Source organism: Lynx rufus, unplaced genomic scaffold (genome assembly GCF_022079265.1).
Source record: "Lynx rufus isolate CCGP_SWC_20201006 ecotype Redwood Valley unplaced genomic scaffold, mLynRuf1.p SCAF_14, whole genome shotgun sequence".
NCBI classification, from domain to species: Eukaryota; Metazoa; Chordata; class Mammalia; order Carnivora; family Felidae; genus Lynx; species Lynx rufus.
Window position 1 is genome coordinate 7296310 of NW_025814828.1, and position 27268 is coordinate 7323577.

At 44.4% G+C, this 27268-nt stretch overlaps 1 protein-coding gene across 2 annotated transcripts in view; it reads right to left on the bottom strand.

Annotated features, from left to right (window-relative positions):
• Window positions 1-27268, bottom strand: part of MID1 (midline 1) — a 100720-nt gene that overhangs the window by 21256 nt on the left and 52196 nt on the right. For both annotated transcript variants that reach the window (XM_047076356.1, XM_047076355.1), the window contains exons 3-5: window positions 22056-22163; window positions 11811-11959; window positions 3489-3616 (exon numbers count right to left, since the gene is read on the bottom strand). In XM_047076356.1, coding sequence (XP_046932312.1) covers window positions 3489-3616; window positions 11811-11959; window positions 22056-22163 — 385 coding nt within the window. The remainder of the gene's footprint in view (window positions 1-3488; window positions 3617-11810; window positions 11960-22055; window positions 22164-27268) is intronic.

Sequence of the window (27268 nt, forward strand, 5' to 3'; positions counted from 1 at the left end):
ATTCTACAGATTGGTAGCAGCCTCAGTTTACATCATTGCAGAGTTCTTTCTTGCTTTAAATTGCGATTAGGATTGGTGAGGCCTGAACAAACCCAAAGAAGGAGAAAAGTTTATAAACATGGCAAATTTAAGACCCTAATTGTTTTCGTATTCTTCCTTTTGCCACCTGACGGTGTATTCAGGACAAATACGGTAGGCGGCCAAGTATGAAGTGTGTTCGCTGTACAAAGTCACATAGACCAGCTTTGTCTCTTGGTTATTGGATTCTACAAACATTATTAATGAGCACCTACCCGTGGCAGAGGCTGCATTAAGCTGTGCATTAAGACAGAAAGGCTCTGTCGAGCCTTTAAAGCATTCTTTCTGGAATATGTATTTACACACCTATCTCCTGAAGTATCCACACGCAAGACTTAGTGTCATGCGCTGTGACTTTGATGTGCATGAATCAGCGACGCCAACCCAGAGACGCATTCTGCGGGGGAGGCCCGGCCGCACCATAAAACGTGCTTCCAATTGTCCGTGTTCGTGTGGGATCACCCCGCCTGGACCAGTGGAGAAACGCTTATTCTCCCGTGATCTAAATAGTTCACTGAATTATTTTTTCCACCCACCGCTGTAGAAAGGTTGTGTTCTTTCTGCATTGCAATATATGATTAAATATAAAGAAAACTTACGCTCAAAATAAGCGAGTGGCTGGGAGGCACACGGCAGTTGCTGCAATCGGGGAGGAAATGTCACCTCTCCGGGTTATTAACTTGACATACCGCTTAGAGGCATGTCACAGGGGAAAAAAAAATCTTGTTTTCACAGCCACGCGGGCTAACCCTGTTTTGATTATCAGCCCAATGGGTTTGTCCTGAAAAGTCAATACCTAATTTACGGTAAATGAAAATAGCACCATGCTCCCAATTTCAATATTCATGGACCGGGTAGCAGAGCTGTTATTTTCCTGCCTCTGTCATAAACAGGGCACAAGAAATGGCGGGCTCATATTCTGCAAACACTTCATTTCCTGCTTACGAACGTCTGATAGGCTATTTGGACTTGGCAATATCAGCCAAGCATCCTACGTTATGGCCAGGATCGCTGTTATGTCTAGAAGTGGACCAAATTCGTATTTGACGTTGACAGTTAAGAAGGCATAAGAGCAGGTACCCCATGTGATCTTTCGTTTGGCATAAACAGGCATCAGGGATGATACATGGTGTGCTTGGTACTAGTCGGTGCCAAGTGCTTTCACATTTTCTCCTTTAATCACTACTCTGGCATTGGCTTAGAGATTAGCCCATGAAGGTGTGCCCACTGAAATACCATTAAACAATTCTTGGGGAAGGGGAGGATACACTCAGGTCAACGAGACACTGATTTTGTGCAGAAAGGCCAAGGGCCCAGCCAAACAGCGTTTCGTTCTTCTGTGTCCTTGGCCGTGACCTTGTGACGTGGATCTGGCCCATAAGACACAAGTGGGAGTCTGCTAGATGGGTCTTCTGAGCAAGCTTCTCATTTTCCTAATAACCCAAGACAAAGCTGGCTCACGGATCTTTGTCATCATCTCCCCTGTGTCCCTCTCTTTTTGCCTGTAATTTGAGCATAATGCACGGAGGTGGGGTAGTTGTGCTGTGATCGTGTGGCGAAAAGGCAACACAGTGAAGACGGCAGAGCAAAAAAAGAAGAGAGCTAGAGTCTGAGGTCGTCAGTGAGCCGCTACCCAGGCCCGGGACACACAGCTCCGTCCTCCTGTTCCCGGGATACAAACACTCCTTGATGGGTTTAGTCACTGCTAAGTGGATTTTCTGTTGTTGCCATCACACTCAATCCCAAATGATGTAAGAAAAAAAGAGCTTTTTTTAATCGGATGTCATTATGAAAAACAGCTTAGCCAGAGAAAGCACTGTCTAATGCAGTAGCCACTGAGCTCCATGTGGCTTTTTAAATTTCAATTACATTTAATTACAGTTAAATAAAAGTAAAAACTCGCCACACACATTTCAAGTTTTTGATGGCCCCATGCGGCTAGCGGCTACCATAATGGACAGTGTAGATATAGAACGTTTTTATCATCGTGGAAGGTTCTGTGGGGTAGTTAGTTTAGATAAATCTCAGAGTGAAAAGCTCAAAAAAGGAGGGCAGGATATTCATAAGTGTTTGAAACCAAGTTTGGTTCCTTACTGCAAATGCATTTTTGAGTCAACTTCTTTGAGTGGTGTGGTTTGAAAGAATTACAGAAGATAAGAAGTTTGTGGGATGACCGCTTCCCTTGCAAATGCAGAAAGGCTAAAAACAGCGCCTCGGATTCTTGTGAAGAAAAAACCTGTCTGGGTATAACGCCCCTTGGATGTAAAACTCCTTGCTTTTGATCCACAGACTGTAAAAACAAACTATACACAATGTTCCCTTTCTCCTGCTCCGTCTTTTCCAACCACTCTCCCCCAAACACACACACACACAGAGCTGGAGTCGAGAAGCTGATGCCATGCTAACTAAGCCAGGGATGTGGTCTCTCGAGGGCCGCCTGTCCTGAGTTTGGTGCACATCTGGCTTCACTGTATACGTGGAGCTTTCCTGAAGTCATGGGCACCGGTGGCTTTGGCTAACACAAATAGAGGTCATCTAAACAGTCCACATCCTCCCAGCGAATGATTTCAGTTCTCGCTCTAGAGGTTGACAGCAAAGAAAAGTCTGGAAGCATGGTTAGGAATGGGAGGAGGCTAAGGTTTTCTTTTATTGTTGTTTGCTTTTGTTTCTTAAGTTTGACCCAAAAAATGCCTATTGGAAACATGGTACCAGGAATTCGCGTGTGATTTCTGGGACGTTTGCCATGGTGACCTTTGCCAAGATGAAATGTGGTCTTTTACGAGAAAGACCAGGAGGTCTTTGGGAGTCTGTACAGACCCAAGCAAATGCTAACTCTGCCAAGTCCTTGGCTACCTGACCTCCCGCAAGATGGGTGACCTCCGTCCTCTGCAGAATGAGGCTGACAACACTTGACCTCAGTTGGATGTTGGGAAGATTAAACAGGCTCTCACATACAAAAAGCCGGAGCAGGGTAGACACCCAATCGAAGTTAGCTGCCAAGTTTTTCTCTGGCAAGACACCGTGAGAGTCCGATGCCTTGCTGAGATGAAATGGAAAATAGCCACGCTCCCTTATGTATCCCTGCGATGGCCAACAGAGCCATTATTTGTGGTACCCACACTCTGAGAGGGAGGGAAAATGGTGGTAAATATGTTTTCAGTTATTGAGATTCTCCTTTTTCCTCTGTTCCCAGTTTGGTCTCAGACTGTGTTGTTTTGAGTGAAAAAAAAAAAGAAAAAAGAGTGCCAGAAATTGTTTATGGGAATATTAGACTCCATTCCTAAATCAGAAGCGCACCCCTCTGGTTTTTAGGGAACGGATCTGGGGGGCAAAGTATGCGTATTACTGAATGTACACAATATTAACCCCCCCACACACACACACACACGCGCGCGCGTGCAAGACATTACCTGTAAGGTAATCCAGACATTCGAGCAACTTCTTCTCTCGGGAAAAATCTAAGGCAAAGGTGTCAAAGGTGTCATTGAGGTTGATTTCAGGAATTAGGACCTGGGATGATGCAGTTGCCATGGAGACTCTGTAATGTAAAGAAAACAACATTTTAGAACTGTCAAGATGGCTTTCACTGTCGCCGCATAGGAATGAAAGACAATAAAAGGACAAGAAATATCATTTTAAAACCGTGCTGTTTTCACACGTGAGCCTCAGAAAGGATCTTGGAGTGGCACAGCACAGCAACACCATACTAATGAATGGAAGCTCAAAGACCAGGCAAAGGAATTGGGTAAACAGTAGAATAGCGTTCTGCCTCCCCCCGCCGCCTTTCTTTTTCCCTCGGAAAAAAATTCCCCACGGAGGTGAAAGAATATTCATATTTCATGTTGCTGTGTATTTAACAGCCTGGCCCCTTCACATCTAACCCCAGCGAGAAGCTCATAGCTCCGGGCATTTCTTCACACATCTGTCTGGGAAACGGTTTGTTCCTTTCAGACCCGACCCTGCTCTACTTCAAAGAGGAGTCTCCAAAATTTCAAACTGCATAAAAGGCAAAGTGAGGATTAAAAAAGAATGTTTCCAGATATTGGATTGGTTTCATCAATTACCAGCCCCTCTCTGAAATAAACATTAAGAGAGGAGTTTTCTCCCTGGCTCGCTCCATTCTCCTTGTATTCATTGTTTTGCCCCATATTCCCGGCAGATGCCATGAAAAATATTCATGAGCTTTCTCTCACATTCCTCCAACGGATACACCGTTTCTCCTCTTCATTTAGGGTTGCTAGTTAGAGTTCTCGTTCATAAACTCTACGGCAAGGTACTGGTGGGTCTGACTCTCCTGCTATGTGTGAGAGATCTCCCGAGAGGCCTGTGTGGAGCTCTCAAGTTGATTTGCAAAGTTCAGTTACTAATGGCAGAACAATCTGACTAGTTAAGAACCGCAGGCGATTCTCTTAAAGGCAACACAATTGTGGCATGATGTAGGCCACTTCTGAGCATATCAGGCTATGCCAGCCTCATAATCTTGGTGATCTGGGTATTTCATTAAGTTTGGTAAACACCACCATTTATACAAGGTCACAAAGCTGGCTGGCCCCAGCCAGGAGGAGAATTCCAGGTCTCTACTCTTCCGTTTAACCTAGAAAAATTTCAACCTCGTTACCTAAGGGGATGTAGCTCCTCCTATACCTCTTAGTGGCTCTTAAAACTTTGTGTTTTATTTTATTTCAAAAATTTTTTAATGTTTATTTTTGAGAGAGAGAGAGAGAGAGAGAGAGCGCGCACAAGCATGGGAGGGGCAGAGAGAGATACACAGAATCCAAAGCAGGCTCCAGGCTCCAAGCTCTTAGCACAGAGCCTGATGCGGGCCTCGAAATCATGAACTGATAGATCACGACCTGAGGTGAAGTCAGCCACTTAATCAACTGAGTCACCCAGGCGCCCCGGAACTTTGTATTTTATAAACATAATATATTTTCGGGGCGCCTGGGTGGCTCGGTTGGCTGGGCGTCCGACTTCTCAGGTCACGATCTCGCAGTTCGTGGGTTCGAGCCCCGCATCGGGCTCTGTGCTGACAGCTCAGAGCCTGGAGCCTGCTTCGGATTCTGTGTCTCCTATGCTCCCTGCCCCTCCCCCGCTCACACTCTGTCTCTCTCTCTCTCTCTCAAAAACGAATAAACATTTAAAAACCCTTAAAAAAGATAATAATAGGGGCGCCTGGGTGGCTCAGTCGGTTAAGCATCCGACTTCAGCTCAGGTCACGATCTCGCGGTCCGTGAGTTCGAGCCCCGCGTCGGGCTCTGGGCTGATGGCTCAGAGCCTGGAGCCTGCTTCCGGTTCTGTGTCTCCCTCTCTCTCTGCCCCTCCCCCGTTCATGCTCTGTCTCTGTCTCGGTCTCAAAAATAAATAAACGTTAAAAAAAAAAAAGATAATAATAGTTACACCTGTGAAGTGCTCAAAATCCTTAGAAATAGAATTTCTGTACTTGTACTTCTGGTACATTTTCAGTTCTGTGGAGGGGAGGGAAGGAGACAGGATAATTAACAATGTAATAATCGGAATGATACTGGGATCCATAGATGAAAGTTTGAAGAGGCATAAACTCTGGAAAGAAAAGTTTCAAGTGTTTCAATGAGGGTGGAGAGTCTAAATTCACCACCTCACCTTTTCACCAAGAAACAGTAAATAGCAGAGTTACGGGATCTTGTTGGCTAAAGATTGCGCCCGAGGGAGACGGGCAAATTATTGTGGCTAACACACCTGCTAATTTAGACTGATGGATAAAGGGACGGTTGCTGGCATCTTTTACAGATGGTCAAACTGTACTTAAAAATGCTTTCCTTATGACCCAGAATCAGAAAAACTCCTCAAAACTCCGAGAGATCCCAGGATTATTTAGCAAATATTTACTAAGCCCTTAAAGTATGCCAGGGGCTGAAGAGCCCGACATATTTGCATCGGTGCAGAAAAGTTAAAAGAAATGCTCTAACGGCATTTGAACTCCTCAAATAAAAATTTCAAAGCGAAACCCCAATTAGAAGGTCTTGGGCTGAGAGGACCTTAAGGCCTCTGACTCTCGCCTTAGCACTTGCCCAGTCCAGGGGCAGAAGCTTCTGTTCAGGCTCATCCAGGATAGAGTTCACCCACGTTTCTCCTGGTCCTATGGTCCACAGGTAACTAAAAATGTGTTTCGGTCACGTGACAGGGTTAAAAATGCCTGCCATCTTAAATTTTTTTTTTTTTCAACGTTTATTTATTTTTGGGACAGAGAGAGACAGAGCATGAACGGGGGAGGGGCAGAGAGAGAGGGAGACACAGAATCGGAAACAGGCTCCAGGCTCCGAGCCGTCAGCCCAGAGCCCGACGCGGGGCTCGAACCCACGGACCGCGAGATCGTGACCTGGCTGAAGTCGGACGCTTAACCGACTGCGCCACCCAGGCGCCCCAAAAATGCCTGCCATCTTGATGGTGGGAACTTTGCGGGGTGGGAACGGAAAGGCTGAAAGTCCCTAAGCCTGAGAGGCAAAGACTGACGGCAAGAGTCTGTGGAGTTACTGCAGCCTTTAACACCTACACAGTTTTTTGATGGAAGGAAAGATATTTATCATTGGCTACAATTTCAAATTCTTAATTGGAGTGGCAGGCGAGGGGAGAGCTGCCATATTCAACATTTTAGGTCACGTTTTTATTCCCCAAATCCTTGTTGCCCATCTTCTGGCCTTTCAGATGAGATGCCAAAATCCACCAGGGCCATCAGTGTTAGGCCACTTTCGCAATTTTGTGCCTTCACAGTTGTGTGTGTGTGTGTATGTGTGTGTGTGTGTGTGTGTGTGTGTGTACACACATGTGTGCACATGCCTGTAGGTGTATGTGAAGCCTTGGTCATATTGAGGCAAATAAGGACTTTGTGCCCTATGACGCTTAAGGGGGTGGACTGCACGTTACTTCTGTTGCTGGTTGTACTTTGATGGCTCTAATCTCTATAACACTCTGTTTGCTAGGAGCCACATGGGGCCAGTTTTCCAGAAGGTGGATGTGTCTAGAATTACACTGCTTACAGGGTTTCTGTCAAACAGTCAATGTCAGGGCAAGATGCTCTACCATTCCTGCTGAACGTCGCCCCCATGCCAGGCCCCCGACAATGGCACTTAAATGGGTCGTCTCTCTTGGGCGAGAGGGCACATCACCACAGTAAAACCCAGCGAGGTCTCATGGCAACAAAATGTGGTTTACTTGGGTCTGCTCAAGATTTCCCGGATGCATTTGGCTCTGGAATTTTGTTGTTTTAATACCAATTAACACCCTACCAGAACACTCTTCAAAAACCACTCATCACATGTGCTTAAATTCTTAAAATCAAGTGACATCTTGCCAGAGCTGACAACTGGAGCTCTGGGCTTTATATTCGGGGTAAGTCTGATGGATCCTTGAACTGCTTAGGTGTTCAAGGGCAGAGGGGTCACTCTGTGGAGTCGGACACCCTCCTAGAAGGTCTGAAACATGGGTACTGTTGAGAGGGAAGTTTCCTTTAACCCTCCTCTTGAGAATTCGCTGCTAAAACTTCAGATTTCTCATAACCAGTAGACCAACTTTCTTATGCTTCAATTCAGTGAAAAGTTTTGCTTAACGTGATTTTGTAAAGACGCCCATACAATCATACAAAAGACCTATACGTTAGCGTGGCTTGAGAATGCGGTATGTTATACAATCTGTTTGCATCAACTCAGTGAGTAGGAAGGACGGGAAATGAGCATTTGTTGCATGTTCACCTTGGGACGGGAACTGGAATAATAGTTTTACTACATTATCTCATTTTGTCCCTGTGACAACCGCATCAGGTAGGACTCCTCGACCTGTTTCATAATTCGTTCACTCATTCATTCACGTCAGGCAGTTTGCTACGTGCTGGGGCTATAATGGTGGAAACAAGATGGCTGGGGGTTCCGCCTGCTAGGAGCGTGCGAGCAAGATTAGACTCACAAGTGTTAAAGGAGCAGCCCCAATGCCGTCCGTAATTACTGCCAGGCAATGAACTCAGAGCCGGATACTTGATTCCAAAGCACATGCATCTCCTACAAGGTAAAGCTTGAGGGTCTGTCTCCTTTTTTTTTTCTTACTGTTTCTAAATCAAAAAGCTTTCTGCAGTTTGATTCAGCCTGTAGGTGAACATATCCACTTCAAGTGGTTTAAAGATGTCGAAAAACCTCCCCCAAGTCTCACTTTAGGAAGGCTTGCAGGATTCCAAGTTTGTTCTGGGCTTTCCACCCTTGACTAGAAGAATAAAGATGGTTTGGAAGTATACAGGTGCCAACGCCCAAGGCAGACACAATAGGAGGCAGAGAATCACGAAGTCACGTCCCAGAGTGGAATGCTTACTAAGTAAAGGACTGAAGAGTAGAGACAGGCAGAGACCAGCCCCAGAAGAGACACACAAGGCAGGGCCGTACCGACACAATGAACTCTGAAAACTTAAATCCAACATACAGTATGGAGTATCAATGACATTAAAGGCCCATTCTCAGGATAGGATATCAGCAGTATTATGAAAACTACCGATAGAGGCAGCTATTTCGAGCCCACTCCTCTTAGCAGAAAATACCTCACGGATAAACCCCAAAGGATCGCAGTTAAAAAGTGGCGGTGCTGGGATCTGCCCAAGTTTCCCAGGTCCTAGTCCAAGCCCCCGGCCCTTTCCCTTCGTTCCAGTCCTAGAAAGAGAAAGGCTCGGGAAGTGACCAAGAAGATTGACAAATGAAGACAGAAGAGAGGGGCTGCAGAAACGGGGGGACGAAGGACGTTGGCAAATTTTTACAGGTACTATGTCTTTAAACTTTGATGGAAGTTTAGCCTTCTCATAAACAGGCGGCCGACTTTTTTATGTCTGGACTTAGTGCATAATTTTGCTTATTTACAATAATTTTAGGAGTGCTTGGGTGGCTCAGTCGGTTAAGAATCAAAGTCTTCATTTCGGCTTAGGTCAGGATCTCACCGTTCGTGAGATCGAGCCCCGCATCAAGCTCTGTGCTGACAGACAGAGCCTGTTTGGGACTCTGTCTCTCCCTCTCTCCTTCTGCCCCTCCCCGACTCACCCTGTTGCATTCCCCCCCACCCTCTCAAAATAAATAAACTTAAAAAAAATAATAATTTTATAAAAGCGCACATACAATCACAGCGAGAACTATGTATTAGTGATGCTTGAGAATATAGTATACAGTTGACCTTTGAACAATGGGGGGGTGATTAGGGGTGCTGACCCCCACCCAGTTGAAAATCCATGTATAACTTTTGATCCCCTCCCCCCCAAACATAACTACTAATAGCCTACTGTTGACCAGAAGCCTTACCGGTAACATAAATAGTCGATTAACACATTTTTTTGTATGTCATATGCATTATATTCTGCATTCTTACAGTACAGTAAGCTAGAGAGAAGAAACTATTATTAGAAATATTAAGAAATATCATTATAGAAAATATTATTAAGAAAATCATGAGAGAAAGTACACTTACAGCACTGTACTGTATTTATTTTTAAAAATCTTTGTATAAGTGCACCTGTGCAATTCAAACCCATGCTGTTTGAGGGTCAACTGTATTATACAATTCATTTGTAGAAAGAAAACTCAAAGTCATGTTTCTGTTCTTGACGAGATGGGCTTGTTACGGGTGGAGGTGAATGGGACCAGTTACACCCTACTGGATCTGAGGGAGATCACGTGTGGACACTCATGTGCTTATGTTACACTTCAAAGGTAGGTAGGTCTTCTTCCAGAATGTTCTTTTTTTTTTTTTCAATATTTATTTTTGGAAGAGCGCAAAAGGGGAGAGGCAGAGAGAGGAAGACAGAGGATCTGAAGTGGGCTCCACGCAAACAAGCTGACAGCAGTGAGCCCGATGTGGGGCTCGAACTCATGAACCGCGAGACCGTTGACCCGAGTCGAAGCTGGACGCTCAACCGGCTGAGCCACCCAGGTACCCCCAGAATGTTCTGTCTTAACTGGTATGGGGCCACATTCTCTGCCCTTGAGAATTTCTTCATATTGCACGGGATCAAATTTTTAGGGATTGCTGAGAAATGCACTTCACGGTAGCCGTTTCATCTGGCCATCTCGTGATTTAAGGCTGGAGAAAAGTACTTGGATCCCAGTTGGAAATCATGACATAAGTGCAAACACTGTCTAGTAGACTGCCCGAGGCACACCGGAGTTATTAGTGGTATTTGCACTTTCTAACTTTAGGATGCATATAAAACAATTGGATGCAGTCCAGATGAGAGCTGGGAAGACAATTAAACGCTTGGAACCTAGGAGACACGAGGAAAGAAACTGGCTTCTCTTAAGAGTAGGGAGGTGATCATTTTAAGGATATAACCAGCTGTTATCCACGTGCTTTGGAAGAGATCAGGTGTCGGAACCAATCGCGGAAGAAATGTTTCTCAACTATAACAACACGGCGAGGCAGGTTCAATACGAGACCAGAGTTGTAAAGCTACCACTGTACGTTACTCTAATTGAAAGAAGAGCGGAAATGGAAATATCAATGCCTACCTGTACGCGACATTTTGAGAATTAGCACGGTGGCCGCCACAAGCAAGCACTCAACTAATGTTGGCTTTCTTTCTCTTTCCTTGAAGAAATTCAAGTCATAGGATGGTATTTCCCCCCCCTGGGCCAGGGGTTGGCAAAATACAGCCAGAGGGCCAAATACCTGTTTTGCGAAATGTTTTTAGAAACACCCTTTAGACAGTGTTTCTGTACTGTCTAAGCGAGGCTGATAGAGAGCTACCACGGCCGGGTTGAGTAGCTTCCAAGGAGACCTCATAAGTTGCAAAGCTGAAAATATTTACTCTCTGGTCCTTTATAGGAGTTGGCAGACTCCTGCTCTAGGATAAAGACCAGCATGAATGAGCTGCCTGGGGTTGTCCGGTGATTGGATTCTATTATTGCTCTGGATAAGGGGCAAGTGACTCTGAGAAGCAGAATGAATGAGAAGTCAAGGGCATTGGCAAGGCTTGGAGATATCATTTAGGTGGAGTCAGGTGCTTTTTGTGGCTCCACGAGAGCTGCTGTAGGTTTTTGCATCAGGGAGAACAAGTGATTCTGTACCGATCAAGTACTCGGACCAAGGGAGTACAGACTCCCACCAGTTCTACTGCTGAACCGTCCATTTAAATAATGTTATCTCCATGTTCCCTGCCCTAGAATAAGCCACACATTTCAAAGCAAGAGGTAGGAGATTGACAGGTGGGTCCGCTCTCTCTCACATGAGTCAGCTTTGACCTTTCAGAAGAGGCGAAGCTTCTCGACCAAATAAAAACAGGTCTAACGGAAAACAACACCTGGGAGTTTGCTCTTTTTTTTTTTTTTTTCCAAATAGATGAGCCCTGAGATGGAAGAAAAGATTCCCTTTTATGTCTTTGCCTTCATTCTGATTCTTTGTTATCAAGCGTACGATAAGATCAGGTCTGAGAGTCACAATAAATGCTGGTTTTGTGCCACCATAAGCTTTCTCCCCCCCAAAAAGCAAGGCTGATTTTATTCTTTCTAGCTGGTGGACTCTTGTTTCAAAGGCCTTGAACTCCAGGGCGCTGCTGAAAAGGCTTTGACATGTCAAAGGGAAGCATCTTTAGCTGGAACAAAGCTGCTCAAAGCCTCTATTCTCCCTGGTACTCAGCCTTGAAAATGAAAACAAAAGCAAGGGGAGGGCAAGGCCAACCAATGGCTCCCCAGACACAGGAGCCCAGCGGCTGAGAACTTCCCAGCAGCCCCCGCACTCACCTCTCAGTGATATTCTTCGCCGTCTGTAGGAAGCGCGCATGATCGTTCTCCTTCAGAGAGTGTTCCGCTTGGGAGATAAGTGATGCCGACCGCTCAATGCACTGCTTGCAGTTTGCAATCTGCTGAGCCAGTTTGCGGAGCCTCATCACCTTGAAAAGAGGAGATGGTTACACGGGTGGGCTCGCTTAGGGAAAACGCATCGGGCTGGACCCTTCTGATGCGTGCGTTCTGTTGCACGTAAGTTGTCCTTCAATAAAAGTCCGACAAGCAGGCAGAGACATATGGAAATCTCCGATACGGGACTCCTGGCTTAGACAGCCTTTGTCTCCTTGGAGAAGCGTTGCTAATTTGTTTTATGGGAAAATACTGAATGGCGAATTACTTCCTTGTTGATGGGGAAACAAGGTGTTGCCCCATGGTAAGTTACAAGGGTCACCAGACCTCTTCCCCCACTATTCCACTCAATTACTGAAAGATCACAGGGAATGCTGGAACTTTCTCTTATCTCAGGTTTGCAGCTGGGCCATCAAGCAAATAAGACATCTCCATAGGTGCAAACGTGTGGCCTCAGTAAGAACCATTTTCTAAAAAGTTCTTTGCAATCCACGTAATAAAATCGTGATGTGAAAACATGAGGTATTACTATTTCCCACGCGATCTAAAACTCATGTGTTAAATTCACAGAAAGAGAGCGTTTTTTCCATTGATTAATATTTTTCCTGTTGAGCAGATGAGAGAAGGCCAAAAAAAGCACAGCTGGGCCGTTTCCCCTCACTGGGAACGTCATTTCCAGGCACTCTGTGCTTACTTGATAACTAAGAACTATTTTGATAAGCGTTTCCCAGTCGGGATAAAAACGCATGTTTGGTTCCAACCTCCATTCCGATTCCTGATCCTGTCTTGCTTGAAAACGACCCTCAAACGTAATTGACCGTAACCTCTGGGGTAGGCCAAGATAAGTGCACGGTAACCCACTTGACCATGCGCTCTGGTGTTTGAAATGTGCTACAAGACGAAGCCCTCGGGCCAGAAGCCAAGTTAAAATTAGACTGCTAATTAGAATTGCCGAGCGCCCGGTGCCCTCTCCACACAGCTCGGGACAGGTCTTGGCCGGCTTTATGATCATTCCGGAATGGAAACCAGCCCTGGGTGAAAGGGTAGGGAGGAGGCCAGTTAATCTGTCTTACAGACAGGGCTAGCTCCAGCTCCCTCCAGAATTCCTGCTAACTCCAAGAAATTCCTTCTTTCTCCAAGTCATCATTACCATTCCCATGCAACTTTAATCGGAGAAAAGGAAGGAAGGAGATGTCAGAACTCGAGGCCTCTAAGGAACATCTGATTCCAGCTATGCCGTACTGCAGCAAACAAAGGAAATGAATGTGCTGCGCTGAGAGACCGCGGCCACAAAATTTCAGGCAAGAGTGCGAAAAATTCCTGAAAGGAGAGTTAGAGAATGAAGTGTCAAAACCTTGGAGCAAACGGTATATGATACGAAGCCTGGCAAAAGAATTCACTCATTAGAATTCTAGTGACCCTCCGCAGCGGATTAACCGTGTGTCTCCTATGCTCCCTGCCCCTCCCCCGCTCACACTCTGTCTCTCTCTCAAAAACGAATAAACATTTAACGAAGTGACGCTTAGTTTGCACCAAACTGAATTTAGCTTCTAACGTGAATACATCCAGAGGAATATTGCGACCTTATGTGGAATAACTTCGTGTCAATCACTTATCCTTTCAGTACGCCGGTCAGTGATCCCATGACTACACATCTAACAATGCTTGAACTCTATTCTCTTCTTTCTTTTCTTCTATCACGATATTGGAAATTAAAAGTGACATTGAGAGGAGAAGGGAGGGGCGCCTGGGTGGCTCAGTCGGTTAAGTGTCCGACTTCCGGCTCAGGTCATGATCTCAAGGCTCGTGGGTTCGAGCCCCGCGTCGGGCTCTCTGCTGACGGCTCGGAGCCCGGAGCCGGCTTCGGATTCTGTGTCTCCCTCTCTCTCTCTCTGCCCCTCCCCTGCTTGCACTCTGTCTCTCAAAAATTTTTTTAAAAAGAGAAGGGAAAAAAAACCTCCTCAGTCATGCGTAAGTTGAAACAGGCCAAAATGAGAGCCTCCTTTGAACACATAGGAATGCTTCACAGAAAACAATTGTTGGAATAATTGTAATTTTAACTCAAGTGTACAATTCTATCTGATACACCGGATCAGAGCTTTTCAAAATGGTGTGCATAAGAAGCTGCTGGGGATCTTTTACAAAGAGGACTACAGACGTTTGGGCTCACGTCTCAATATCCTAGGTAAAAAGCCGTCACCGGCAGAGCAGCGGGATTCTGCATCTCAACAGGCAATGAGGTACAGGTAGGATGAAAACTAGCCCTGAAAACACGAAGTAGAAGACGGGCGCCTGGGTGGCGCAGTCGGTTGTGCCCGACTCCTCATCTTGGCCCAGGTCATGATCTCACGGTTCGTGAGTTCGAGCCCCATATCGGCTCTGTGCCGGTGGCACAGAGCTGTCTTGGGATTCTGTCTCTCCTTCTGTCTGCCCCTCCCCTGCTTGTGCGCTCGCTCCCTCTCCCTTTCTCTCAGAATAAACAAATTTTAAAAAAATAAAACATCAAATAGAAGAGGGGAGGAGGAAAGAAAGTAGCAGAGTGTATTTCTGGTACAAAGGGCAAATTAGGTTTTGCAAAACTCTGTGTGTGTGTGTGTGTGTGTGTGTGTGTGCGCGCGCGTGCACGTGCACACAAGCTGGATTTGATGTCCTATGTACTTCTTACTGTGAGTTCCAGTTAAAAAAAGAAAAGGTAAAAATACCGCTCTAAGTTAGGTGTTCATAAGCTATGGTCTGTGAGCCATACTCCGCACACACCTGTCTGTGTAAATAAAGTTTTATTGGCACGCTACCACATTCATTCATTTAGGACTCGCCTGTGGCTGCTTTCACACTACAACACTGGGCAGAGGTGAGCTTCTGCAAGAGAAACTGTCTGGCAAAATCAAAAATAGTTATTATTTGGCCCTTTACAAAAAAAGTTTGCTAACTGAAACGATTCTGATCAGACGGCCTTGATCGGACCCACACTCTGGGAAGCGCTACCCTACTTGGTATACAGCCCTTGGGGATCAGACACGGAGCGTTTGGCAAAATACTAATTTCTTCATTAGAAAACACTTCATGTATTATTTTAAAAATCTGACAAGATGAATAAAATTTGATTTTTGAAAAGAAACACTAGATCCTGACACATAAGAAGATCCTTTATATTATGTGTTACTGCCACAGGGGAAATTTTTCCGAGTTGGCCCTGCTCTTTTTTCCTTTGGGAAGTGTTGATTGCACACTGTAATTTCAGGAATTCATTCCATACTCATCATGGAAATATCCCGCCTGGTGGATCTCCTTTGACTGGGGACACCGGCTTCAGTATGGCGATTTACTGGCTGTTTATTATACCTTACGCATGCTTTGAAAAGTAGCCCTTTGTTTTTCTTGAAATGCATTTTAAATGCTTTTAATACATGTGCTTTTATGTATATTGCAGGATTCCACCCCAACATCGTTATGTCCTAGCAACTGATCCTCAGTCATCACAAATACCTGAGTGGCCAAGGAAGCCGGTCCTTGGCATTTCAATCAGGCTGAAGAAAAGCCCGAACGTGTAGTCCGGTTAATTATCTTAAATTTTGGAGATTTAGAGTACACAAAAGCAGTGAGGACGAGGGACCCTTTTTCTCTGCGGCTACAGCTTTTTACCATCGACCCGTGCCTGAACATAACGCACGTGATTTGCTTCATCTGGAGGCTGGTGCCAGCTTTTCGTGTGTTGACATGAAATTTATCGCCCACCACTGAAGAGATAAGACAATTCTTTCCCAGGGAGTCTCATGGCTTGAGACTCTCCAGTCCGTCCAAGTACAAAGGCTGCCAAGCTATGTATTTCAAAGAACGCACAATGGTCTGAGAGCAATGGTCTGTGTCGGCACCAGAGACACATGGTGGCAAAGGCGCGAGGTGGATGAAATTCACCACCACGATCCCCCAAATCCTGCTGGCGCTTCCTCCAGCTCCCCACTTCCAAGTGCCGCTCAGAGGGCCCCCCAGTCCCTTCTCTGCATTCAGGGTCCTCAGGCACGCTTGCCCTCCCTGCCCAGCACCTCAGATTTAAAGGGTGTAGGTACCCATGTTCCTCTTTTCCTGAAAATGTATCCCTTACACCAACACACCCTGGCCAGGGACCCAGTCACTGTGAATTCCGAGTTTGGGGATCAACTATTCCTTGACGATATGCCAAAGCAGTCACTCAAGAGAAAGCCAAACTGGGCCTCATCTTTCCCAAGTACTGTGTGCTTTCTAACACAGCTTCTGAGATAATGTCCCTGGGCACTTTTTTAAAAAAGGGAGAAATTCCACACGCACAATTTTTCAAGGAATAGGGGCAAATTTCCTATCCACGGTACTAGCTTTACCAAATCTCGATATTTTCATCATATTAGCGTAAGATTTTTCAAAAGGAAGTAAAATATTATCGATAGCATTGAAGCCCTGTGTGTCCCTCCCTAATTTCACTCAAGTCCTTCTTGAGAGGAAAACACCTTTTTTGAAGTCAGGGTGGGTGACTCCCAAGCATGTACAACGTGCCCAAACACTGTGTGGGATTTTTTTTTTTTTTTTTGCAGTGTATCCAATGTTGTATAACAATTCTCATTCCGTACAAAAGTACTGTAAATCTTGTTTATATTTTTGTGATTTGTCCATATGAATACATATCACCCTACTTCATTAATTTTAATTTTTGAAGACTGTTCCATCATATAAATATGCAATTGTCTTATAAACAGCTTCATTGAGGGGCGCCTGGGTGGCTCAGCCGGTTAAGCATCCGACTCTTGGTTTCGGCTCAGGTCGTGGTCTCACGGTTGGTGAGATTCAGCCCCGAGCCAGGCTCTGTGCTGCCGGCTCAGGGGCTGCTTGGGATTCTCTTTCTCTCTCTCTCTCTCTCTCTCTCTCTCCGCCCCTCCCCTGCTTGTGCTCGCTCGTTCTCTCTCTCTCAAAATAAACATTTAAAAAAATAAACAGCTTTATAGAGATACAATTAACAGATAACAAACTGTACATAATTAACGTGCAAATTTAAAAGTTTTCAAATATGCATAAACCCAGGAAACAGTCACCAGGTTCAAGACAATGAACGCATAGATCATGCCTCCAGTTTTCCTAGAGCCCCTTGGTAATTCGTCCTGCCCACCCCTCCCTGTCACTAAGCAACCACTGATCTGTTTCCTGTTGCTGTAGATTATTTGAAAGTGTTATTTCTAAACTTCCATATGAATGTATTCATGCAGAATATACTACTTTCTGTCTGGCTTCCTTCACTCACCATAATTTATTTTTATTTTTATTTTTTACTTGTTTATTTTGAGAGAGACAGAGAGAGTGAGTGGGGGAGGGGCAGAGAGGGAGGGAGAGAGAATCCCAAGCAGGCTCCACGATGTCAGCGCAGAGCCCAACAAAGGGCTTGAACCCACGAACCGTGAGATCTTGACCTGAGCCCAATCCGAGAGTCAGAGCTTAACCGACTGAGCCACCCAGGTGCCCCCGCTCACCATAATTTATTGAGATTCACCCATGTCATGGCATGTATCAGTAGCTTGTTCTTTTTTGTTGCTGAATAGTATTTCATTACGGATGCGCCCCAAATTGTTTTTTCATCTGTTGATGGACATTTGGCTCATTTCCAGTTTGGGGCTAGTACCCTTCACACTCACATGAAAATTCATGTACATGTCTTATAGGGACATATGCTTTCATTTCTCTTGGTAAACACCTGGAATGGCTGGATCATATGGTAAGTGGACGTTTAACTACTTAAGAAACTGTCAGTTCAGGACGTGTGGGTGGCTCAGTTGGCTGAGCGTCTGACTCTCGATTCCGGCTCAGGTCACGATCTCACTGTGCATGGGTTCAAGCTCCAAATTGAGCTCTGTGCTGACAGCGTGGAACGTGCTTGAGATTCTCTCCTTCCCTCTCTGCCTCTCCCCTGCTCTCATGCACGCATGCATGCACGCATACATGCATGCATGCACGCGCACACACACGCTCTCTCTCTCTCTCTCTCTTTCAAAAATAAATAAATATTTAAAAAAGAAAAAAAGAAACTATCAGGGGTGGCTGGGCAGCTCAGTCAGTTAAGCGTCCGACTTCAGCTCAGGTCATGATCTCACGGTTCGGGAGTTCAAGCTCCACATCGGGCTCTGTGCTGACAGCTCAGAGCCTGGAACCTGCTTCGGATTCTGTGCCTCCCTCTGCCTCTGCCCCTCCCCCACTTGCACTCTGTCTCTCTCTCAAAAATAAATACATATAAGAAAATTTTAAAAATCTGTCAGTTCTCCCAAATGCACTGTTTCATTCCTATAAATAGCATGCGAGAGTTCCAGTTCCTCCACATTCTCAACAATACTTGCTATGGTCCAGCTTTTTAATTTTAACCATTCTACTAGGTAAGAAGGGTATCACACCGAGGTTCTAATTTGCCCCGATGACTTTTCTTGACAACTTCCTTAATGACTAATGATTTTGAACATCTCCTCATGTTTTTATGTGCCACCCACACATCTCCCTCGGTAGAGTACCTATTCAAATCTTTCATCCATTTTGGCAAAGGTATTGTTTATTTCCTCACTAACGAGGTTTTAGAAGTTGGTATATATCTGCGTACAAATACTTTTTGATTTAGATAAAAATTTGTCCCCAATCCGTGGCTTGTCTTTACATTCTCTTGACAGTGCTTTATAAAGAGTTTTTACTTTTGATGAAATACAATTTAGAATGATCTGTTTAATTTGTAAAGATTTCTTTGATGTTTTTTTCTCATTCTGTATAAACCAATCTTTGCCCAACTCAAGGTTCACCAGGATTTCCTCCCATGCTTTCTTCTAGAAGTTCTTTTTTTTTTTTAAGATTTTTTTTTTTTGTTGTTGTCAAGTAATCTCTCCACCCAACGTGAGTCTTGAACTCACAACCCCGAGATCAAGAGTCACATATGCCTCTACGACTGAGGCAGCCAGGCACCTCCAAGTTCTGTCCCGTTGTCTTTCACATTACGTATATGATCCATTCAGATTTAATTTTGGGGGTCGCCTGGGTGACTCAGTCGGTTAAGCGTCCGACTTCGGCTCAGGTCACGATCTCACGGTTCGTGAGTTCGAGCCCCGCGACGGGCTCTGTGCTGATCGCTTGGAGCCTGGAGCCTGCTTCGGATTCTATGTCTCCCTCTCTCTCTGTGCTTTCCCCACTCACAACTGTCTCTCTCTGTCTCTCAAAAAAGGAATAAACGTTGAAAACAATTAGATTTAATTTTTGTATATGGCATGAAATATGGATCGAATTTCATATTCTTACATGCGGATATCCCCTCCTACGGGGAGGCTAAAACTCAGTTTCCAAATTCCCCTCGTGGCCAAGTTTTCTTTGTAGTTTCAGGGTCTACGTTTTTACCTCCCAAACTGCTAACTTGTTATTTTCCTATTTCTTTCTCTCTTATTTTCTATCCTTTTGTGGTTTCACAAGTTTTTGCTCTTTTAAAATCAAAGTTATGCCCTCATTTATTTCTTTAAACATCTTTTTAATATTTTCCCATAAAATGAATTTCACCTGGGGTGAGGTAATGTCTTTGCTGAGTTTGTCGGCTGTATTTTTAGAAATGCAAGCTTTCCTTATATGCTCCAGAACTGTGGTTTGAGTTTCAGATTTAAAGGGAAGGAGTTATCCATAATCTTTACTTCCCTCGCCCTCCTTGCTTAGCCCACCCCGCCCAGCGGGTTTACCGTCAGTCGCCCTCACCTCACCCGCGGGGGTCCTCATTCGGGAACCCGGTATTACCTCCGCCTCTCTGAGGCTTCTGTGTGGGTGTCAGAAATAGTGCAGAGCCAGGCGCTAACCTGACAACGGGCTTGTTCCAGACTCCCAGGCCTGAAGTTTGCTAAAAACTCTGACCCTAGGTAGGTAGAGGTTGGCAAGAATCCTTTTCGGTGTCTTTTAAGGAAGCGAGAAGCCTCATACAGCCCGTGGCATGAACCAATGAGCCTGATTTCAGTCCCCCATACCATCCGGAGCACTGGTACCCTTCAGCCCAAGGCATCAAGAACTATTGACCCATTGGACTTGAAGGCGAAGCTGCTTCGGTCTCTTCCAGACCAAGTCTCCACTAGCCTGTGTTTTAGCCACAGCCGCGGCTTTGCAGGTTCGTCCCATTTCTGGCCCGTGGAGATCTTTCCCTTGTTTTGGGTCCAGCTATGTCTCTTTGCTTTCCTACTTTGCTATGTGCTCTTGTCACTGCACGTGCACCCCTTCACTATCTTGATCCGGCTCATGAGAGAGGTCGTCATGCTGGGAAGTTAAGCAAGGGAAAGGCATGCTGGCCGGGCTGAATTAAGGGCCCCCAAAGATGCTCTTATCCTAATCCCAGAAGTTTTTGAACTATGGCACCTTACATGACACAGGGACATTGCGCATGTGACTAAGGCAGGGACCTTTGAGAGAGGGCGTATCATCCTGGATGTTCTGAGTGATCCCAGTGTAATTAGAAAGGTCCTTAGAAGAGAGAACCCGGAGAGGCTGTGTCAGAGAAAGAAACCTGAGGAGGGAAGCAAAGGGCACAGAGTGATGTGATAAGGAAACCAGGAGCCGAGAAATGGCAATGAATGGATTCTGCCCTAGAGCCTCCAGAAGGAAACAGCACAGCCAAAACCTTGGCTTTAAGGCCAGTGACACTGATTTTGGACTCCTGACCTCCAGAAGGTCAGATACCAAATCTGGGTGTTTTAAGCCACCCAGTCTGCAGTAATTTGTTACAGCAGCAATAAGAAACTACTACGAGCCTTGAGAGGTGGTGCACGATAATGGAAGGGGAAATATATCCCGAGAGGATTCCAGGCGGACGCTAAGTTGTACAACGTGTATGTGGGGAAAAGTCGCTTCTCAACACAGCTGAGTCAGTTCTTGGCCAGGGACTGGTTTCACATTAATTTGTTAATTCACCGTAAACAGCTTCAAGAACTATTTGATTTGATTTCACTTTGACGTCTCCGATCACCGTCACAATTTACCTGTATAAATAGCTTTCAACCTATACAGACAAAGTAATCTAAAATATGATACAATATTGAACGTACCTTTGAAATTTTGTAGAGAACAGAGAAGAGCACATATATTGGCTATCGTTACCTCTGTGCACCACTTAATAGTTGCTAATTTAATTTAATTATACATATTTCATGAAAGTATGGTTATGAGCAGTAGTAGTTAAATCTTGAATGAATGTTTCCGTTTTTAAAATAGCCACAAAATCACCTTTGGAGGGCGGCAGAGAAATGGGTAAAATAAAATGGATCCTAAGTATTTCAATAAAAACCGTAGGAATTTTAAACATATAAACATTAGAAAAGAATTACTATTCATATATCCACAAAGGGATATATGATACAGTGAAACTACAGGAATTTTGCCACCACAAAATTATACCTGTCTGAATTCGCTCAAAGGCATGGGAAAACACTTCGCCATCTCTATATAAAATCTGAGTCACTGAAACATTTATTTCATACTGTGATAATTGCTAGGATATAGCGATAAATAGGAAATGAACTCTTCCTCTGTGGAACCCACCTTCTCATAGAGAAGAGAGATGAAAACAATGGCTGGGGCGCCTGGGTGGCTCCGTCGGTTGGGCGACCGACTTCGGCTCAGGTCATGATCTCACGGTTCGTGAGTTTGAGCCCCGCGTCGGGCTCTGTGCTGACAGCTCGGAGCCTGAAGCCCGCTTCAGATTCTGTGTCTCCCTCTCTCTCTAGCCCCCCCCTGCTCACATCCTGTGTCTGTCTCTCAATAATGAATAAACGTTAGAAAAAAAATTTTTTTTAATAAAAAAAAGAAAAAGAAAAGAAAACAATGGCTGTAACAGACCAGAGCTCCACACTGCCCTCTGGAGTTCAGTAATGGAGTAGAGGTAATGTAATGCAATCCTTGTATTACAGATGTGCATAGGAGACCATGATAATACAAAGAAAGGGGTAGAGAAAAAAAAAGGTCAACCAAGGGACTTTGAGTTACGTCTTAAAGACGTAAGAGGGGGTTATAGAAAATATAGAAAAAGGGGGTATTCAATATTTCCTAAGCTATTGAAATGCATGGGAGTATGACATCCTCTCCAGGAGAATATGGTATCTTCTGCCCTAGAAATCATACCTTCCCTTCTTTGATCTTGGTTCCAATAATTTGTCGTCTTTGTTGAATGATCTCAATGAGAAGATCACACTCCTCCATCAGTTTGGCTTCTTGACGTGATGCATTGACCTATAGGACAGATAGAATGGTGAGCATTTAATTTGGCCTTTGTTTTCTGTTAAATGCTCTTTAATGTAGACTACTACGTTTCGGGTAATCACTAAAAGATACTTTAAATGTTAACTCTTTTTCCAATTATACAAAGATGGAAAATATAGGACTTACATGTCTACTCCCTTCCTTACACTCTTGGAAAACACTATTATCCAATGATAGCAGTCTTCTCTGCTAAGCCATACTCAGCCACAGAATCTTTCTTAACACAACATATACACAGCTATTACCAACTAGTTGGAAATCGACACTTGAGATATATTTGCAATTCCTTCTTCTATATCTTGAAAGAGAGTGGAATTTTGGCCTATTAGACATAAAAAGTAAGTTTAAAAAGAACGAATATTATTCCTTTATGGAGGACAGACTACCATTAACGTCCATTGGACACATTTTCCAAATGCAACGTAGCAAGACTATATCATATTTACTTAACTCTTCTTTTAAATACAGACATCAACTTTGCATTTAGTCACTATGAAAACACCAAAAAAGAAAAAGGATGGTTGGATATTTTATTCACCTTATGACATAATTTAAAATTTTACTTCTGGTATACGTCCGAAAGACCAAGATTCTACAATGAACATAAGCCATTCTCCAGGAAAGGTAGATCATTATAGAATGGCCCTTATTTGAAGTTTTTAAGACTCATTATATGCAAGGCAGGGTGACAATTAGCTCATTCTTGGCAACTGGGCTTGGGAAATACTCTGCACACGCTATTTCCTCCACCTCTTGACAATTCTGAAATGCTTATTCGCAAACAGAGACCCCAAAATCACAGCTGTGGGAAATGGAGATAGCATGCTTGAGTTTTATGATTTTAACCCAGCACGCAAGTTGCAGTGTTACAGAGAATGACAATGGCACCATTGATTACTCTACCACATCTCAGGGAGGAGCCATGGCCCAGTCATTAAGCCCTTCTGATTTGGGATACTTTATTTAACTGGAGTAATTCCATTCTCTATGAATGAGATAAACTGGAAGTAGGGTCAGAAGTTCAGGATAAATATCCATTGATGGCTGTTCAGAGGAATCACGTCCTGTTTCCAGAGGCCAAGATTCCTTGCGTTTTATTCCTGATTATTATGAGACGCAGGAGAGAGACTACTCAAGACATCTTCTTATTGAGAAGATAATGGTCACTGGCCATTTGCAGCAAACCCTGAGATCAGGTCCTATGTCAGATTAGCACGCAAACATGCTTGCTGAATGTGATGAACAAAAGAGAAAATTAAAAGACGTTTTGAGGGGCGCCGGGGTGGCTCAGTCGGTTAGGCGTCTGACTTTGGCTCAGGTCATGTTCTCACGGTTTGCGGTTCGAGCCCCGCGTCGGGCTCTGCGCTGACAGCTCGGAGCCCGGAGCCTGCTTCGGATTCTATGTCTCCCTCTCTCTGGCCCTCCCCGGCTCACGCTCTGTCTCACTCTCTCCCCCAAGAATAAATAGACATTAAAAAAAAAAAAGACGTTTTGATGGGTAAGTACAGAATGTGGAACTCAGGCTAATATTTCGAGGAAGTTCACCACTGGACTCAGTTTCTCTTACCATGACTTTTATGTTGTCATTTCTAATTTCCCTTGAGGATTCCCAAATAAAAACTCAGCTATCCATGGACATATTTACTCAAAATGCCACTACTCTCAAGAAATTTCTTGTCTTACCTTTTGACCTCTAACTGAATGTAATAACTGGCTACAACTGAACTGTGAAAAGGAAGGAATCATATTGAAACCATGGGCACATTATGATGGAGAGAGTGAAATTTCTGGAAAGTAGCACCTTATACTTGAAAAGTATCTTTGAGAGGAGTGCCTGAGTGGCTCAGTTGGTTAAGCGTCTGACTTCACCTCAGGTCATGATCTCGTGGTTCATGAGTTTGAGCCTGGAGCCTGCTTCGGATTCTGTGTCTCCCTCTCTCTGCCCCTCCCCTGCTTGTGCTCTGTCTCGCTCTCTCAAAAAAAAAAACAGAAAAAAAAAAAAACACACAGAAAAGTATCTTCTAGAATGAGCCCCAAGAGTGACAATTTTGATAGAGTCCAATTTACTTATTTATCTATTGTCATCTGTGCTTCTGGTGTCATAGCTAAGCAACCCGATCCAAGGTCATGAAGAGTTAGGCCTCTGTTTTCCTCTAGAAGTTTTATCTCTTACATTTAGGTCTATGCACCATTTTGAGTTAGGTTTTGCGTATGCTTCCAAGCAGGGTCCAACTGTGCCTTCTTACTTCTGGATAGCCAGCTGCCTAAGCACCATCTACTGGAGAGACTATTCTTTCCTTCAGTGAAGTGTCTTAGCACTTTTGTCAAAAATCAATTGACCGTATCATGAAGTCCTCAGGTTTTGATGTTGCTAACATATTGTGTGCTTAATGACATTCCGGTTTTGACTGAACTGGATCCAACCTCACTAATAGTTCTAGAGGTAGGTGTCATGAAATGTGGCGTCGAGGACTAGCTCTACTCATAGGTCGATGTTGGAAAAGTCCAGGAAGATAACCATTTCAAAATTCTCCTATTTTGTAAAATGAGGGGAACGGTATCTGCTGTCTCAGCCACGTGGGATTATTGTGGTAAATACATGAACTAATATCTGAGGAAATAGCTCACACTGTGAAGTCACAGACAAATCTCAAGTAGTATCACCTGCATCGAGAAGTAGCTTTGTTAATAGACTATGATTTAGTTTGGGATCCATTTCACTCTCAAGATCATTGGGATTTGGGTTACTCCACGGGAGGAAAAGTGTCCCAGTTGCCATCCTAGCATGGGGTTTGATTTAATCCAAATTCTGACCATTTGATATTTATGATGGATAGATTTGTTTTACAAAAAAAGTAGACTGAAATCTACTTTGTTGAGCCAAATATGTTTTGGGAAAGCTGATACCACAACCACCACTGGCCCAAAATATAATTTCTCAGAAATTTGGAAACATGATCCATTCATTTTAGGCCAAGTATTTTCCTTAGATCTTTCAAAAAACACAGAGTTGACTTTCCTTTGAAACCAGGAAAGTTGAATCTCTTTTGAAACTTTGATGAAGCTTCCAAATTTTTGTAACTCTAGCATGCTTCTATTCCAAAAGGTACAATAAAAGAAGTTGAATGCTATCCTGTATTTCTAAAATTCTCCCACTACAAAGAAGTTTTCCACAGTTTTGCTGTTTTATGTGTCACTTAAAAGAAGTTAATGACTTGATTGGATTTCATTTCTTATATGGGCAGCTCTTGGTTATGATTTCAGCCTTCGATTTCTGATTCACGTCTTTTGATTCAGAATCACGAAGGCTAATACAAGCGCTTTGAGTAGAGCCAACCTAAGGATGAAAGAAACAAGCCTCAAACCTTCTTTCACAGACCTCTATGTCCACCTTCTTGGTCCCTCACCTAAAGACAAGAGTGGGATGACGATAATTAGGGATGACGAATCATTCCCCCCATCCTCGTCCCTAGTTCTTAGTACTGACTTCATCTCTAAAGTAATTCTTCTAAAGTCAGATCCCATCTGCATCCTGTCAGGATTCATGTCTTCTTTCAGGTGTTATTATCCCATTTTTAGGCCCTGACGCCTTATCTGAGGCTGCGAGCGGGACGGCCAATGTTATGCAAGCTCAAGCCTATTCTTATAAAACACTCGCGTCCCTCACTTTGAAAGACACGCATACAACTATTGATTCATTCACCCATCTAATCATTTATTCATTCAAATGATAGCGACGGGGTTCCGAGAGCATATCAGGCAGCACTCCAGCGCTGGGCACAGACAAAGTCCACACTATCACAGAGTTTACATACAAACATAGGGGAACAGGCCGAACAAGTCAAGAAATAAATGAAACTTTCGGCTCATGACTAGTACATAGAGGAAATTAAAGAGGGTGACGTGATTGCCCGTGCCTGAGAGTAGGGCCCGTTTTATTGAAGGTCAGTCAAGAATTCTCTGAGAAGTCTTCGAAGGGGTGCAAAGGAACCAGCCATAAAATATAGAAAAGGTGTTTGCAGGCACTCCCAACTCTGCTTTTAACAGGGACCCCCTCACAAACTCTACAGCGCACCTTCAGTATTCACAGCTTCCGTATTTGCGATTTGTACGCTCGCTAAAATTAACAACTCCACTTGTAACCCGAAATCAATGCTTGTGGCCTTTTCACATGCACGTCGGGCACGCTCAGAGCCCGAAAAAAATGTAAGTCACCCTGCCAGCACCCAGCTGAGGTTGAACAAGGACACGCTCAGCCTTCTTGTTTTAGCTCTTCCATAGTCCGAGGGTGGAGACAATAAGGGTAGGGCAGTGTGGTGTAAGGAGGTCTGGCTCTGGGGCCAGATGGATGGGCTTGGAGTCCCAATTCTGGCACCTGTCAGTGGTCCAGCCTCAGGCAAGTCAGTTAACACTTTGGAAGCTCTTCTCTTTCATAAAATAAAGACAATAGAATCTACCAGGAGACTTGCTTTCAGGATTTAAGACCATATCATCTATGCGAGGGGTTAGTGTGTGTGTGTGTGTGTGTGTGTGTGTGTGTGTGTGTGTGTTTTCTCCCCTAAGAGCGATGGTTCAGTATTGGCCAATTCAGTGTTCCTGGCGACTTTATAGAACATAACTACCACAATTAATGAGAATCAATTGTATTTCCCTACTACCGAGTGTGTCCATAATCGTCACGAGTATTTTAGGAGCAGGAAGGGTAGAGTGAGAGGGGAGATTATGGAAGACACAAAAGAACAGTCTGGCTTGTAGAGCTGGCACCCCACTCTCTCTTATTCCTAGGGCACTTTTGCTTCTTCTCTTCGACCAACTACGACTATCTCACCCTCGACAGCCTAATGAAGGAGAAACTGGAAAGTCAAACAATGACTTGAGCACAGAAGGCCACCACTCCTGTCTTGGCCTCCTAGCCCTGAGATCGAATTCAGCTGGGGGCCATTCGGCTGCAGTAACGCTCCTGTCAGATACCAGCAGTCAGTTGTAGTCCCGTGGAAGTTGCCACCGGGTGCCAAGCTTATCTGCCTTTGCTGGATGTGCAGGTACACGTACTCATTCCCCAGCTTGGTTAATGA